General features: G+C 42.3%; 1 protein-coding gene across 2 annotated transcripts in view; it reads right to left on the reverse strand.

The window, feature by feature from the left end:
- Positions 1-17,722, reverse strand: part of CCDC80 (coiled-coil domain containing 80) — a 37,388-nt gene that overhangs the window by 18,912 nt on the left and 754 nt on the right. Inside the window, exons 2-3 of one of the 2 annotated variants that reach the window (XM_058661885.1) lie at positions 15,480-17,395; positions 6,930-7,086 (exon numbers count right to left, since the gene is read on the reverse strand). In XM_058661885.1, coding sequence (XP_058517868.1) covers positions 6,930-7,086; positions 15,480-17,384 — 2,062 coding nt within the window. In that variant the 5' untranslated portion in view covers positions 17,385-17,395. Of the gene's footprint in view, positions 1-6,929; positions 7,087-15,479; positions 17,680-17,722 lie in introns of those variants that run through there. The other variant, XM_058661886.1, reaches the window with a different exon arrangement.

Genomic DNA, 17,722 nt, shown 5'->3' on the forward strand with positions numbered 1-17,722 from the left:
GAATATCTCTGTATATCACTTCAATTTCAGAATCCAAATTATCAGTGTTTTGAAAATTAGATTAAAAATACCTTGGTAGAGTCATAAATCACTCGTGTTTCAAGGTTCTCAACTAAATCAACCTGTTTCTCAACATTCTCCAATATTTGCAGTATTTTCTCTTGCCACTGGAAGAGCTTATCCCTCCTTCATCCTTCATACACTAGTTTTGTACCTTTGACTCATGTGTTCTTTTCATTCCTTACTCATCAAGTGTTGTTCTTGAAACTGATAGGCTTGATGTTGGAGGCAGCAGAAGATGATGACTAGACAAATCAGAGACAGAATCCCTAGCCTTTGATTGGTGAAGGCTCAACAGTTCTGGCAAGTGCAGAGAAATCTGAGCAATCATTAAATCTCTCCTCCCTTTTAGGGTGGCACAGAGTAGAGGAGGCAGCTACCAGGAACCTTTACCATTGAGTAAAGGAGAGGTAGGGGACAAAGGATGCATTTTTCAGCACTGCCATGGATGGAACATGATGTTTCTGGATTGTTAAGGATCCTGATGGTTGTAAAGCATCTCTGTTGAGGAAAAGTCTCTTCAACAGGACCACAAAAGAACAGGGTTGGCTTAAATTCTATCATTTTCATTTATGAAAACTATCTTTTAAAATTCCCTTATGATTTCTTATTAATAATTAGGGAATCAAAGCGTTGTTTTATTTTACTGCCATCAACTTTATTATTTTCTTTTTTTATTTTTACCCCTTTTTTTTTAATAAGGTTTATTTATTTTTGCTTGAAAGCAGATTTTAGAGAGAGAGAAGGAGGGACACAGAGAGGGAGAGAGATCTTCATCTGCTAGATCACTCCCCAAATGGTCACAACAGAGCTAAATTAATCCAAAACCAGGAGCCAGGAGCTTCTTCCAGGTCTCCCACGTGGGTACAGATACCCAATAACCTGACAAACCTCTGCTACTTTCCCAGGCTGTAAACAGGGAGGATGGTTCCTCCCTGGAGGAATAACCAGAACACTTTGCAACCAGATGTGAGTGCCACAGGTATAGGAATAACCTGATAAGCCACCATCCCAGCCCCTTACCTATTACTCCTAAACTCTTCTTTCAAAAGCACCTCTTAAAGAACTTCCTTCTCACTATGTGTGTAGCCCTTAACATTTAATATTCAGATACCAGAGTTAAAATTTTTTACACTATATTTTGCTGAAAAAGAAACCTGCTTTTTGTGTTCCTCCGCTGTATTTCTCTTATTCCGCAATAAAGTACCTTTATCTAGCAAAGTTCTTTCTATTTGATGAACTGTGAAATCCGTCCACTTAACAGGCTTACCATATTCCTAAACCAGATTGGCATTAAATATCATTAGCTGTAAAGAATGCCTTTATCGGTTAGGTCACTTTAAACTCACATAAATAATCTACTCTGCTTTGGCAAAAAGCAGATAGGCATTGGAATCTGCTCAAGCATCAGTAGCTGTCTTGAGACAATCATCTAAAATCTCAATGTAAGCTTCTTTCTGTTTGGAGGTCCATCCCTAATGGTCCAAACACAATTAGCATGATGTACCAGCTGCTACATGCAGTTCACACTGCAGTTGAATGTGGGCCTTTGCTTTCAAGGCCCAGCAAAAGTCTGGAGGAGTAAACAGTGCTTGATTTATTTTCAAGCAGAAGCAGGGCCATCTGATAGATTTCCAGCTGAAAATTGGTCAAGGCTGGGCTGGGTTCACTGAAACCACAGCTCATGCCAATTCTTATTTTCCCATGGCTGACTCCCAGTCTTGGCTGAAAGTTCTACAGCCTTTCCCATAAGGGTAACCTGGGACATAACCCAAGGAGAGAAAGGCCATCCAGGAACCAGATAAGGAACAAAGTATCCTCCCCACTTCAAATCAGGTACCAACGGACTCTCAGTGAGACAAATCCCCAAAGCACAAAACCTGATATCGAAGAAGGCAGAAAACAGAACCCCAGACCCTTTACAGTGCATATTCAATCCAGATGTCCAGAAAACAATAGGAATATACAAAAAGTTTGCCAAGGCAATACCAGATGCTTATAAAAAGAACTGCAAAGAGATTGAGTTGGAAGACATAATGATTTTTCCAAATTTCTCTGAAACAAGGAATAAAAATAAAGAAGAGTTGGAGGGCAGCACATTTGACAATAGCAACAGTTGGTGGAGGAGGATTTTCATCACCAACCAACACCAATCTCTGTGCTGGATTAAATGCTTACTTCCTTTCTAGACATCTGGAGGCTGAGTTCACTGGCTCATGCTATCATATGAACTGCAGGAACAAATGGCTCAGTCCCACCTGATCACCAAATACATGGCAATATAGTGTTAAACTCTTGGCCATCACTCTATCACCAAAAGTACTGATGGAGCCTTACCTGAAGAGGCACTGTGAGAGTTCAAGTAATAGCATGCTTTAATTAACAGACAACTAATTCTATAATTGATTGGTGATAACTGTGACAGGTCATTAATCAATTAAAGACTGTCAGATCAGAAGATGGTGATAATGATGACCACAATCAATATTGCCTGTTACCTATTTTTCTTATTTAATTTTCACATGACCTGTGAAATGATCAGATTATCTCAGTTGCAAAGTTACTTTAGATATTTACCAATGGATACCCAACTTAAGGAGTCTGTCACCAAAAAACTAAAATACATCAGCACATCTACTTTCCATACTGCACCTCCATCAACATTGTCACCTCTGTTTTTTGGCTGATCATCTTTAAGCCTTTCCCTCCAGAACAAATTACTAAAAATCTTCTTGAGCCAAATATCTTATGTCTTTTTTCTTTATGTACCAGTTTTACAGTTTTACTTACAAGTCTGCATTTTCTACTTACAATACAGTACAGATAAACTGCAGTGTTATTTCCTGAATCTACGCATATACATGCTCATATTGAGTTTTGGGAATGCTCAGTAGTATAATACAGCACTTCAATTTAGTTTAGCGACAAAATTTGCTACAATTTACCAACATCATCAAAATGTCCATATGCCAAAAGTAATACACCAATTCAATGTGATCCCAATCAAAATCCCAACAACATTCTTCTCAGAAACAGAAAAGATTCTACAAAAGTTCGTCTGTAAACACAAAAGACCATAAAGAACCAAAGCTATCCTGAAGGATAGAGTTCAAACTGGAGGAATCACAATTCTAGACCTCAAGACACACTACAAGACAGTGGTAATTAAAACAGTTTGGTGCAGAAACAGAAAAGAATATCAATGGAAAAGAAAAAAACCCAGAAGTGAGTCCACACATGTACAGCCAACTAATCTTTGACAAGAGAATGAATAATAATCCAGATGAAAAGTCTGGTCTCTTCAACAAATGCTGTTAGGACAATTGGATAGCAGCCTGCAAAAGTAAGAAGCAATATCCACACCTGTCACCTTATACAAAAAAATCAGCTCTAAATGGATCAAGGACCTACATTTGCCATTAGCAACCATTAAACTATTAAAGGAAAACATAGGAAGCACTCTCCAAGATACAAGTATTGGAAAAAGACTTCTTACAAAAGTCACCAAAAGCACAGGCAGTCAAAGCCAAAATAAACATGACACTACATCAAGCTGAGAAGCTTCTGTACAGCAAAGAGATGATCAACAAAGTGAAGAAGCAACCAATGGAACGGAAGAAAGTATTTGCACAATATACAACCTATAGGTGACTAATATCCAGGATTTGCAAAGAGCAGAAACTCAGCAACAGCATACAAACAACTTTGTGAAGAAATGAGCAAAGGAAATTAACACTTTTCAAAAGAATAAATTTAAATGGTTAATAGACATATGAAAAATGTTCAGGCTCCTTAGCTATCAGGGAAATGAAACAAAAATCAAGTTGAGGTTCCACATAACTCCAATGAGATTGACCTACATTCAGAACTCTACTAGCAACACATTCTGGTGTGGATATGGGGAGAAAGGTATACTCCTTAACTGTTGATGAGAATATAGGCTAGTGCAACCACTAAGGAAGTCAGTATGGAGATTGCTAAGAGAACTAAAAATTGCCATATGATCCAGCTATCCCACTTGTAGGAATATATCCAAAGGAAATAAAATCTGCATATGAGAAAGGGATGTGTAATCCTACATTTACAGCAGTGTAACAGCAAAGGCATGGAAATAACCAAGACGCCCATCAAAAGAGGAATGGATAAAGAAACTGTGGTACATTTACTCCATGGAATATTACTCAGCCATTAAAAGGAAGGAAATTCTACCAATTGCAATGAAATGGTTCCACCTAGAAACCATTATGCTCAGTGAAACAAGTTAATCCCAAAGGACAAATATCATATATTCTAATATAAGGCAACCTTCATACAAAATATATGCTCAATAGTTATTTCAGTACTGCTTGTGATACATTTCAGGGTTTGGGTAGTTTGTATTTATTTTCATTCACTCAGAAAAGTTTGGGTTTTTTATTATTAATTTCCTCATTGACTCATAGGTCACACAGTAGCATCATCTGCTTCATGAAGGCTTTTCATTTTCCTTTTCATTTCTTCAGCAACACATTAGTCATTCAGTAGCATGTTATTTAACTTTATGGTGTTGTAAATTTTCTATTATTCTTCCTGTTGTTAATTTCATTTTATGGCTTTTCATTTAAGGTGAAAAGTATAGTAATTTGGATAGTAATTGTAATAGAAACAAACTACCATATCCAGTTGTGAAGATACAATGTAGTATGCATCTCTACTTCCAAATCAAAGATGGACTCCCAATGAAATTGTTAAATATATCTTGACAATAGGATGCTGGACTCTCTGTCATTGCTTGTATCTACAATGTCAGAATACACTTCAATAGCAGAGTGATGAACTTAACGACTGTTTATGAAGGAATATACTATTGTAATGATATAGTGTAAAAGAGCAAAAGGGAGAGGGTTTGTGAAGGGATAAGAAAAATCTGAAAGCCTGTGGAACTGTATCATAACATAAGTAAATACATTTAATTTTAAAAAAGAATTTTGTATCTTTAATGTTTTACTACATGAAATAAGTAACCACTATACTTGGGTTGACTCACTCAGTCTCTCTGATGGTGGGCTCTGATGAAGCACTTGCATAGGGAGGGTTCCCCTACAGGGAAGTCCCCAGGTATTCCAGCTAACATACTTCCAGCATGCAGGCAGCAGTTTGATCATGATGGTTTAGTGCACTTTCCTTCTTTCTGTTGATGCTCAAATTTTTCCTTCTTAGTTAGAGTCTTATGCAATGAGGTGATGATTTCATTACAGCTGTCAAGGATTTTATGTTTGCCCTTAAAGTTGATCTTGCTTTGAAGAGGTGATTAACTTCTGGACTAAAACGTAAGCATTAAATTGTCCAAAGTTGTACATCAAATAAGTTGCGACTCTGGATTTGAATTTGTGTGCCTCCAAAACTTTTGTGTCATTTGTTTGGATGGTTATCATTGCTATTGCTTTGATTAAGAGCACTTTTTTTGTTGTTTTCTCCCTCAAACATATGTACAACACAGAGATAAATGTCCACAAGCCAACCATCATCCCATGATGTCGCATAATGGGACCCTGGAAAGAATACTACCTAGTTTTTCTTTCTAGTCCACTTAAGAGAAGGTAAGCTAATAAATACAGATAATAAAAAATTGAAAATTTATATCTGCCTACATCGTAGGGACCTGTTATACAGCAATGTGCCTTTAATTAAACATACAATATTTTGCACTTATGGATTTGTTTAGCAAGTGCATTTTTTGTTAAGTATTTTCCACAATAAGGAAAAATTTTTAAAAAGCCAAATCACATTCAAATGGAGTTGACATCATCATGACCTAATGATGATTGTTTAATTGTATCTGAGATAATGTGTTATATGTATTAAACTTAAGTGTGAATGACAAATACTTTTACATTCTTTCAGACATTTTTCTGATGAAATATATTTTATGAAAAAATATGCAGAATTTGTAAATATTGGAAGATGAAGGATTAAGCTGAAGGAGTTTCATTATATAAAAACAGAAGCAAGAGTAGAAAAGGCATTAAAAGAAATGTTTTTAAGATATAAAGCCCTAGAGATGCAATAATTATTTTAAAAAATGAAAGAAAGAAAGAAAGAAAACCTGGGTGGGTCAGACTTGGAGCTTCTTAACTAATCCCAGTAAGCCTTGCAGCATTCCCATAATTACTGCAACAAGTGAGATCGCAACTACTCATCACTGAGCGGTGTCCCTCATGAGTCCCACATGCATCAGTAATAAGAAAAATTGTGAAAAAACTACATTCAGCCACATTCCTCTGCTCTCTGAAAGGACTTGGGTGCAGTTCAGAGTTTCAGTGACTTTTCATCTAACCAACAGCCTCTCTCAGCTCTGGTTAATTCCCTACTCAGTGTGGACAAAGCCAAGCACTTTGAAGGATGGCAGGTCCCCAGCTGTGCTGAGTCACTTGCAGCATGAAGTCTGGAGGAAGACCCGATGCTATTGCTCAGACAGAAAGACCCAAGACCCAGAAGAAAGTGTTTGACTACTTTCCTGGTTGAACTCTGCTGTATGAAGACTCTCCAGAAAGCTCATGGAAAACACATACTATGGAAAAAAAACTAGTCCTGGATTTTGAAATTTTTGAAATAAACTTAATTCTTTTTTTTTTCCACAAATTTTTTGAAAGCCCCATGTACAACTTCATTTTTCTCTACCCAATGACCTTGTAAGCCAAGTGCTAAAAATCCTAAAACCAGAGCCATCTCGGCATGGCTGTACAAGTACATAGGCAACAGACCTGTGTTACTACATCCCTCTAGGCACCCGAATGTTCCTTTTGATTTTCCAATGACCCCTCCAGAAACATTCATTCCATTTTTTCATGTGAGAAAAATACTAATATAATTGAAAGATATAACAGAACCTAGCTGGAAGTGGTCGATTTTCATGGTGCTGTTGCTGACAGGACCGAAAATGGTGATCACGGAGATTTTTCTGGTGGCCATCTTGCAGAAACTTTCCAAGTATTCATCACGCTGTTGGACATACATGTTGTTCTCTGCCTTGGGAGCAGTGATCAGCTGGAGGTCAGGGAAGAGAAACACATGTTACAGTCTTAATTTCATATTGAGGCAGAGTCCAAAGAGATCTGGAACAGACAGCTGGTAGTGACTAACACATAAACTACCAATTATTGTGTTGCACAAATGGGGCAAAAAAAAGTCCATCTGGAAAGTGCTCCCACTCCCACCCTTGCATTTCTTTTCATGCTCCATACAGCTTAGAATTTTCTACCAGTTTCTCTGTGTCTCAATTTTACCACTTGTGAACTCTGTGCAGGAATACTTAATTTTGCAAGGCTCTTATGTGTATTGCATAAATACTTGGCATGTAATCATTGTTTTAAACACTGTTATCTCCTCTTCACTCATTTTGAGTCCCATTGTCCTAATTGGCTAAGCAGGCATCAGTTAACTCAGGGATTACTGACTTTATTTCATACTCTCTGGAGTTGAGGAAGTGTCTCCAGTCCAGGACTTGACCTCTAGGACTGTTCTGTGACTTACTTAGACCTTTTACTAGGTAACCACAAAGACAGTTTTTATCAGGATCTTTTGGGCAACGATTTGTCACATATATAAGATATTCGTTGTCCCAATGGGCCTCTGTAGAGTTCCTGGCAGACATTTTTAGAGGTTGAAACCCTTCAACTATATGGTTTGTACTTAGCAGAGCATTCTGTTTAGTTTAGACCTGGGGTTTTTCATCTACCACCCTTTGTTTCAATCCTCCATTTGTAATCTCTGATTTCTGGTGGGATGAAAAACAAAGTGCAGGGCCTGGCGCGGTGGCCTAGTGGCTAAAGTACTCGCCTTGAATGCGCCAGGATCCCATATGGGCGCCAGTTCTAATCCTGGCAGCTCCACTACCCATCCAGTTCCCTGCTTGTGGCCTGGGAAAGAAGCAGAGGATAGCCCAAAGCCTTGGGACCCTGCACCCACGTGGGAGACCAGGAAGAAACTCTGGGCTCCTGCATTCGGATTGGCTCAGCTCTGGCCGTTGCTGCTCACTTGGGGAGTGAATCATCAGACGGAAGATCTTCCTCTCTGTCTCCTCCTCTCTGTATATCTGACTTTGTAACAACAACAACAAAAAAAACCATAAATCTTAAAAAAGAAAGACAACGTGCAGTTGAGATACATTAGGCACCAGCCACATGAGGAAGTATATTATGTTATCTTGGCTAACATAAAGATGCTACTATTTTTTAGAGGTGCTCTTAAATTCTGCTTGAGAATGGCTCCATGCTTTTCATCTAGCCTAATATAAAAGCTTTTTTACTACCTTAGTTTGGCTGTCCTTTTCTGAATTTTCTCTAGTTTCACTGGATTTTTCTGATCTGAAACCAGCCAGAATTGTGTAGTACACTCCATTGAGTGGGGGTTGGGGGGCATGGTGCTATTCACTCTGTAGGTGGGAGGATGTGAAATTTTGTTTTGATGATGGTGAGGTCTATATTAATCTTCTTGACCTCAATCAGATCACCAAGCTGATGTATGGAGTCTAATGCCTTGTTGACTCATCCCTGAGCCCAAAGCAAGGCTCTGTGTATCACTTTTCTGTATGCAATTTCTTGTACCTGACCACATCCAAACCACTTTCCTATCTACCCATCTAAACTTATATCTTGTTTTTCAAGTTTGTGACTATTAACCTGGCATTTTTTTAAGAGGGAAAGTCACCTTCCTGTTAACCTCTTATAAATATTTTATTCGCAAATGTTTAAGAAATCAGGTCCAAGCTTGATCCTACAGTTTATTTTTCTCTGCCTATAGGCTTTCCCTTCTGTGAATTCTCAATGATTGACAAAATATTCTCCCCTCAAGGACCTGAAAATGTGTTCAACAGCTTTTGAATAGAATGTTAACAAAAGTTTTCTGGAATGAAGTGGGTTTTTAAGAAAAACATTGCTACTCTTTCACATTATTACTTATTTTAAACAGACATGGTCTAGTTTATTTTTGATTTTTGTATTTATTTGCCTGTTCAGATGGGCATGGTAAATAGGAAATGTTTGTTTTCAAAGCATGTTTTCCCAAAGGGAAAAAATAATAAAATTTTCCAAATTCGTTCATTGATTCACACTTAGCCTTGAAAAGATTCAAGATGGCAATGAAAATATGCCGTGGTGGTGAGTTTGGTTGGTTGGTTTTTAGTTAGCTACGTGGGTTTTAAAAATATTTCTTCAGGTTTTGATGGTTAGCCAAGATCTTGGAGTTGTATTTTAAGGCATTCTATTTCAGGTTTTACTTCCTAGCTGTTTTTTGTTCATAAACACAAGATTTTGAAATAAATAAAATTAGTAGTGAGTATACAAAACAGTAAAAACAAAGGTAAGAGGCAGAGCTTTGCTGTTCATGATTGTAGACTCCCCATTCCAAATGAAGGATAAATCTGTGTTTTGAGTAGATTTGGAGATGTTTCTAGGCACATCTGCCCAGAAACAGATATTAACAAGTACTTGCCTGTGGACCTTCAAGCCTATGCATCAACTCCATTTCTGTGGTCTCATAATTTGCTATGAATCCTTAAAATCCATGCCCAGAGAGAGTATGACAGAATTTTATGAGTTCTTAAAGCCTCCTCTAATCTTCTCCTCCCCTTTGTGTATAATTAAGAATTTCAAACAATAGTCAAACAGAACCTGATCCTCCCTCTGTGGCAACCTCTCCCACACAGCTTCACATACAACGGTTTTAAGCACTTAAATAAATAGAAATCTGTGGTGTTTGTTTTCACCTCAGAGTCGGCCCAAAGATGCCTCAACCTATCAGAGAAATGACATTCATGCTGCCTGACTCATTTTCTGGCTGCTGGCCCTCTAAGATCTGGCCCCAGGCTCTCTCTTAGGAAGCTTCTTCTGATTTCTCCCTTACATGACCTCAGCACCCAGAGCCAAAGTACTTAGAATTGTAAAATGGGAGGATTCTCGGGCAAAGTGGCAAAGATGAGGGTGATCCCAGGCAAAGTCGGAGGGCTGGAATTTTTGTCCTAGTTCAACCCCTGCCTGGCATATGGCCCTACGCAGGCCAGTTAACCATTCAAACCTCAGTGTGATCACTCTTACTGAAACAATTCCCTGTTGACCTCATGAAATCATGAGAATTCGGGGGAAGGATGGGAGGGGGGGAGAAAGAATAGAAGGAAGGAAACAGAAGAGTATGTCTGCAATAGAACCTGTGTACCCGAGCACACAGATACATCCTGTTTCTGAATAGTTCACTCTCATTCCTTGCTGTGCTTCACACCCACCTGCCTCACCTGTCCCCATCTTATCTGAAGCTGAGTCTCTCCAAGTGCAGCATCGATGCTCCATGAAGTCTTCGCTAGCCCACACTGATCACTCCTTCTGTGTTATTCTTGTTTGCACTGCCCACTTGGAATTAGGCATTTGACTCATTTTCTGTTAGCTTCCCTTTAGTGTCCCACCTCCCCAACTACATTGTGAGTTCCTCAAGGCACAGCCTCAGACTCTGCGACTGTGCTGTGGAGTTATGAGCATCTAGGTCAGCTGGGCTATGTCTTTCAAGTTTACAGATCCCTCCAGCCAGGGGAGAGAGGAAGACCTCAGGAACAAGGGCTTTCTGGTCAGGAATGTCTAGATGAACACACAAACCAGTTGGCACAAACTCTCCCTTACACTGAGTCCACGCTTCAAGTTTGCAGCAGGAACAACTGAGGTAGCTGATCATCTGAACATGTGTCACAGACTTGATTGCATCAGCATCTGCCTCAATTTCATTTTCCTGTTTGACAAGATTTCAAACAGTGTTTAACACAGAAGCCATCTCCTTCCTAAAAACAGAGTCCTAGAACTCCTCAGAATGTCACTGGCATTTGGCCTCTATCCAGGTTTGTGGCAATACATCAGCATATGTGTCATGAATTTAGAATTGTGTTGTGCCTCTTTTTCTGTGTTTGTTCCAACTGCTGTGTTGCCTCAGTGAACCTCAGAGGATGGGGAAACCTGTTTACATAAAGAGAGGGAGAAACAAGAATGGGAAGATGTTGGGGGAAGATGTTTTAAAGCTCAGATTGTTCTAAATACTGGGTTAGGCTTACAACAGTAGATCCTTACGGGATTCTGAGAAGTAACTTTCAAGCTAGTAGTCTGCTTTAGTGAACCAAAGGTTTTTTATCTTTTCTTCCTTTTTTTAAATTAGTTATTTGAAGTACAGAGGGTTGAATCTACAGAAATGCTGCCAGACAGAGAGCACTGACATCCATTGCTCCACTCCTCAGGTTTCTGAACCAACCAGGAATTGGACTGGGCTGAAGCCAGGAGCCGGTGACCGAATCCAGGTCTCCCAGATTTGTGGCAGAAACTCAGTCACTTATGCCATCATCTGCCACCTTCCAAGATACCATTCAATAGGAAGCTAGAGTCAGGGGCCAGGACTAGGGCTGGAACCAGGTTACCAACCCAGGTTCTACCACCAGGCCAAACACCTGCTCCTAAATCCTTTTCTAAAAATAAACTAAGTAAGTAGGTTGTTGTGTCAATATCTAGTTTTTTGAAGGAAGGCTGAAAATATTCAATCATTTGAAGTATGGGTGACTCAGTCATGAAACAATGCTTAAACTTATGCTGGAATTTTTGTGATTCAGCATGCTGCAGTCCCTTGCTAATGACAAGCAGGTAGATCTCATAGCACAAAACAATGGCTCATCAACAGTACTCTAGATAGTTTAATGTTTTGTTGATAAAGAGTTCATCTATACTCATGATGGTCAATCCCAATCTGGAACTATACAGTGTGAAGAGTCAGGTTAAGATGGATTGCAGTCTTTGATTCTTGATTGGCTGAGGTACACAGAACTAGATGGATATTACACAGAGAAACTCCACTTTTATACTTAGCAGAGAATGTTTACAGTTACTATATCTTACGCCTATTTTGGTAATTCAAGGTTCAACATGAATTTTTCAGTGCTCATATTCATTAACTAACAGGATAATTCTTCAGTATCTCCACTTTATGCCACAGGAAGTTCATATCCACAGGAAGACAGAATGGAAATGTAGCTTAAGCTTAGGATTTCAAATCAAACATACTTAAGTCCTGATTCTGGCTTTGCCACATATTAAGTATATATCTTGATACCTTGTTAACTTCTTTCAACTTCTGTTTTCTTATCTGCAAAGTGGAGTTAATAAATCATTCCTTGTGGGACTGTGGTGACAATCAAACAACGTAGTCTCAGCAAAGCGCCTTGCAGAATGCACCTTTCTCAGACAAAAGGTTGAGCAGCAAGAGGACAGAAGAATCAAACCCTGGCTTAAGAATTGGATGCCTGACTCCACCTGAAGCATCATTGACTACCTCCAGAATGCCATCCATCCAACCACAGGTTCTACCACTGCTGTCAGCGATTCTCTTAATAATTGGTAAAGCAATGATATTTTTATACCTAAAGAATAGTACAGATAAATGCAAGGCACTGGGGGTTTCTGATAAGTTTTATGCAGATATTAGATTACTGAAAAGCTGGAAAGATGAGCAGAAAGTCCTGCATAATTTCTTGGAATGTAAATGTGCTTTCAGTTTGAGCAAACTGGGTGAAGTTCAGGCCACTTAGTGGTAAATATTCTTAGCCATACTTAAGCAACTTGAGAGTGCCAAACCTTAACAAACATCAGTTGAGTCACTTAGCTTCCTGCATAACATCAGCTGAGCTTGATGGGGAAAACGAATGGAAAACTACTCCAGACATCAGCATCTTTGATCCAGAAACATTAGCCTCTTCTCCATCTGATGAAATTTTTTCTCTTCATCTTTCATTTTGGTATCACATTTAGTTTATTTGGTCTTTTCTAATCCATGCTTGCTGTCCACATCATTAGATCTTTGGAAAACAGACCTGTGACATGATCATCAATTGAACATATGTAGGACTGGAAAACTGAACAGCCTTCTTTTGATATATCTTCTTTCTAATAACAAACCTACTTCTCTCACTAGCCCCAAAGAAGCAACGTGGCCAAGCAGAGTTCCAGCTGGTTTCTGTTTTGCCTCGCATGACATCAGCACAAGCTGTCATTAGTTAGAGTTTCATTTGCTAGAAATTTATGACCAGGGATTCTGTGAACTGCAGAAAACATCCAGCTGGGCTTTCAGATCCCTGACTAAGGGAGCAGAAAAAGAGGGAGAAATGAAGAGCATGACTAGTACTTGGGGCACAGGAGGAAAACTTTCTTTACCTTACCAGTGGCAATGGAAGTATTTGCTAGGCAACTGGACAAGGATGATCCTGTCATTATTCCCAGGGTTATCTCTCCCTAGTTATAAACCAATCATGTGAAGTGCTTTGCATTCCCTGTCTGCTGAACAGAGCCAGGCCATGTGCTTTTCTGGGATGGACCAAACTGCAAGTTCTCAGGAGGAGAGCTGTGGAGTATACCAACTATGTTATCCTTCGCACAAAAGAGAGCGATTTGTCCCGAAGGCCTTCTAGCAGTACAAGGTAGAACTCTACCCCCCAAACAGTCATTCTGTTGGTTTTCATTGGAACGTTTCCACTTGAATGTATCAACTCTGGGGATATCTGAACAGCCCAGACAACCTAAGTTAATATAGTAATAAATACAACAATACACAAAAAGTTCCTAACAAGACACACATAACACATTTTTAGAACCAACCAGACTTTAGGTTTCTCCTAACCCACAGTTCCTCTTCTGGAATTAGCTAAGAGATTTGGAGACCCATCCCATCCAAGATAAGCACCTCAAAGAACTGTGAGTAACATTTCAGATGCACCTGTAAGCTTTTTGAAACCAGTTAAGATAAATGGGTGCCAGAGTCCCTCTGCCAAGATGATCAGTCCAAACTCAGGTAAGGTGGAAGAATGGAAAGACCCTTTAGGAAGGAATGCCTAATCCTCCTGGCATGGGAGTGCAAGATGAGGATGGAGTGACCTTGTGTCTCCTGTGGGATGGACGCTGTCCTCCAGGCATGGGCTGATTCCTTCATCCAGGGATCTGAGGAAATGCTTCCTGATGCACATTACCCGACATTAATGTAGCCATCTGCTATTCTGAGCTCATTGCAACCTGCTGTTTTCCTCCTTGATAATATCAAGTAAAATGATAGTATCAAGAAGATAATGGTAGAACTCTTAGAAGAGACACAGAGAGAACAAGAAGCATCTTCAGCTGGTGGATGATATCTGCCCCTTCCATTTAGAGAGAGCTTATTTCTAGGCAAAGCCCCTCTTAGGTCTAACAGGTTGTAGCAAGGAATGGTCACAAGACAGATTTATGAGATGAATTTGTGTCTGGCTCTAAGAACGACAGGTGAAGTGGAAGCAGGATCGTACTTCCTATTTGACATCCCAACACACCCACAAGCTCATTTTACACAGTCTGGATTCCAAACTCAGATATACATAGGCTATTGGAATCAGAATAGCTAACCCAGTTCCTCCTACTCCCATCCCTCTGGCTTCTATTGTGGTTGGGTGCTGAGGTGGGAAGCAGTCTTTAAGGGAGATTTCTAGGAGCTGGTTTTATAAATATTTGGAATCACATAAATAAGGACCTCTCTCCATCCCAATCACACCCACTCCCTAGTGAGGTTATCTGACTTTCCTCTGCATGGCCTTAAGTGTTGCTATACACTTCACTCAAGAGGAAAGAGAAGGGGCTGGTACAGTGACTTTAGCAAGTAAAGCTGGCAAGTAATGCTGGCATCCCACATGGGTGCTGGTTCAAGTACCAGTTGCCCCAGTTTTTTTTTTTTTAATCAAGTTTCCTACTCATGTTCCTGGTAAAGTAGCAGAGGATGCCAAATACGTCCTTTGTATTCCTGCACCCATGTGGGAAACCCAGAAGAAACGCTGGGCTCTTGGCTTTTGGAGCAGCCCAGTTCCGGCCATTGCAGCTATTTTGGGGGAGTGAATCAGAGAATGGAAGCTCTCTCTGTCTCTCTCCCTCTCTCTTATCTCTCTGTGTAACTCTGATTTTCAAATAAAGAAAAACAAACCTTTACAAATAGAGAAGTGGAACACTGCAATTTCCCCAGACACGTTATGATTCCTAAATTTACAGACTATAGTTAATGCATTCCATGTTAGAAACTCTTTCATTCTTTTATCCTTTGAATTTGATCAAAGCAACCCAAGTCCTCGAAGACGGCAGTATGAGCGGGTGTGGTGTGCTGACAGGTGTGGGGGAAGCTGTTTCCCCTGGGCTCATGCTGAGGTCTGAAGCTGTGTGCTCTGCACCCCGGGGTCATGAGTGCTATAGAGGGGTTCCTTGAACAGCCACATGGACTGGAACTGCTGACCTGGCTGGCTTCTCTCCCTGACAGGTTCAGCCACTGTCGGTCTCTAGCAAATCTGTTTTACAAAACAAGCTGCAAACCTGCCAGGGTTCGGCCCACAGGTCAATGCCAAGGAGAAGATTACTTACCAGGAGCCTTCGCTTGCCTTCGAAGGACCCCAGCAGGTCAGCGGCTGACTTGTGGGGACTCTGTGGGGGCTGCTTGGGGCTGGGATTGGGGTAGCCCCCCTGCTCACCCTTGCCCCCTTTCTTCTTCTTGTTCTTCTCTTTCTCTTGCTTGCTCTTTTTCTCAGCCTTCTTCATGGATTTTTCGCTCTTGAGTAGCTTGTCTGCTTTCTCATTCTTCATCTTTTTTTTCTTGTCCTTCTCAGGTTTCTCAAGCTTGTCATGCTTTTTGGAGTCCTTGGCGTTGGGGGAAGGAATCCTGACCCCCTGCAGCTCCTCCTCCAGCTGAGAGGCGGTGGGCCGGCCCAGGTCAGACTTGTCCTCATACTCATTGCTAAGGATTTTGTCCTGGGTTTTCTTTTTGGGAGGTTTCCCCTTTGCTGGCTTGTGAGGCCCTGGCACCACGCTTGGGTCCTGGTGGCCATGCTCCCGCCTGTCCGTGTGGTTGTCCCGGAAACGGCCGGGGTCTGCAGCCCTGGAGCTGGGCTCTGAGGTGGCTGTGGGGGGTGCGGCTGTGAGGCTCTCAAAGCTGGTGGCCTTGCCAGGCCTCCTGGAGCCCTGAGACCTCTCCCTCTGCTGTTCTTTCTTGGTTGGAGGGTAGAGATGTTCCGAGACGGAGGCTGCCCTGGCCGTGGTTGCCTGGGACGTGGCAGGAGACCTGTGGGAAGCCGAGGGGGTGTGCGCACGCGAGGTCCAGGGCCTCTGCGTGGTGGGGAAGGGCGTGGTGGTTGTGGGCCTTGCTGCTACTGTTCCCACCCGGTGTGTGACCCGAGTAGCTGCTGTGGCTGGAGCCGGGGGCAGAGTGGTGGCCCTGGGCGTGGGAGCAGGTGGCAGAGGCGCGGCGTCGGTGGTGCTGGCGACTGCAGGTTTCCGCATCACCTTGACTCTGGTTGTGTCTCTGGTTGGAGAGATGTGTGCTCTCCTTGGGTCTTCTTTCCTCTTCTCCCCGTCGGGGCTGGGCCTGTCTGTTCCTCCGTGCCCCTCATTCCCCTCCTCCACCACCTGGCCCTCGACGCCAGAAGCCTTGCATTTTTGGACAAAACCCTTCTGCCTTATCTTCTCTATGCGGCGTACAGGGCCCTGGTCGATAACCTCGTACATGGCCTCCAGCCTGACCGGGTAAGGATAGCGCTCCTCCACCTGCAGTGTCTTCTTCAGCAGCACCATGCTAAACTTGCCCTTCTCCAGCTTCAGGAAGCTCATGAGCTTGGGGATGAGGCTGGGCTCCAGTGGCTGCTCCAGGACGCGGCCCTCGCTGGTGATCCTGCGCACCTTGCCCGCCTCTTCGCCGGCCTGGTGGAAAAGCACGATCTGCTGGATGTGCCTTTCGGCCAGCTCGCAGTACACGTCGTCCTTCAGCAGGCTCATCATGAGGCGGTAGTAGCCTTCAGAGGCGTGGGGCGCCGAGATAACCCACACCCGGCTCTTGCCAGCAAAGCTGGCAAGGATGTTGGGAGAGCCGGACCCAGAGGGGACGCGTAGCATCCTTGACCGAGTAGAGGACCCCTCATCCCGGACCATGTCGCGGGAAGAGCTCCTGGCCGCAGGTCCCAGCTCGGGTCTCACCGGGGCCACGGGACTGCCCTCAGGAGCTGGCAGTGCCCTGGGGCGGGCTAGTCTCAATACGGGCACGCTCCTCCTGCTTTGGAGAGGCCGCAGGTTTGTTTCTTCCAGAGAGGCTCTCTCAGTTCCGTGAGACCTCCCCACGTGCCTCAGAAACCGGGCTGGCCTGCTGCTGACCGGAGAGACCAAGGGCCCCTTCCGCCCTCCGGGGCTGCCTCCGTGTGTGGTGTGGGGGTGGGGCTCTGATCCACACACCAGCCACATCGCCAGCAGCATGGTGAAACGGGGTCCCATTCTCCACGTCATTGTGTAATGCACTTAAGAGTGCAGTCGGGTCATCAAACAGAAAAGCGAGAGGAGAAGAAGAAAAAGAAGAAAGACAATCATTTAATTGCAAACAGAGCTGATGCCTATCTTTTTCCCTATCTTGGCCCATGGGACCAGGAAGGAGTGGTTATTGAGGGGCAGTCAGGGAATGGAAACCAGGATGGGATCCTGTTGCTTTTAAACTCCTGTGATCTGTCAAGTGTTCAGCAGAGACAGTAACATTAAGCAGGAAACCCAACTCAGCTCCCCAGTCAGCCGCACTTGCGCTGTTGAAACGAACGCTAGATGCTCCCGGAAAAATGCAAACCGAGCACATT

The sequence above is a fragment of the Ochotona princeps genome, chromosome 3 (assembly GCF_030435755.1).
Source record: "Ochotona princeps isolate mOchPri1 chromosome 3, mOchPri1.hap1, whole genome shotgun sequence".
Classification (NCBI taxonomy): domain Eukaryota; kingdom Metazoa; phylum Chordata; class Mammalia; order Lagomorpha; family Ochotonidae; genus Ochotona; species Ochotona princeps.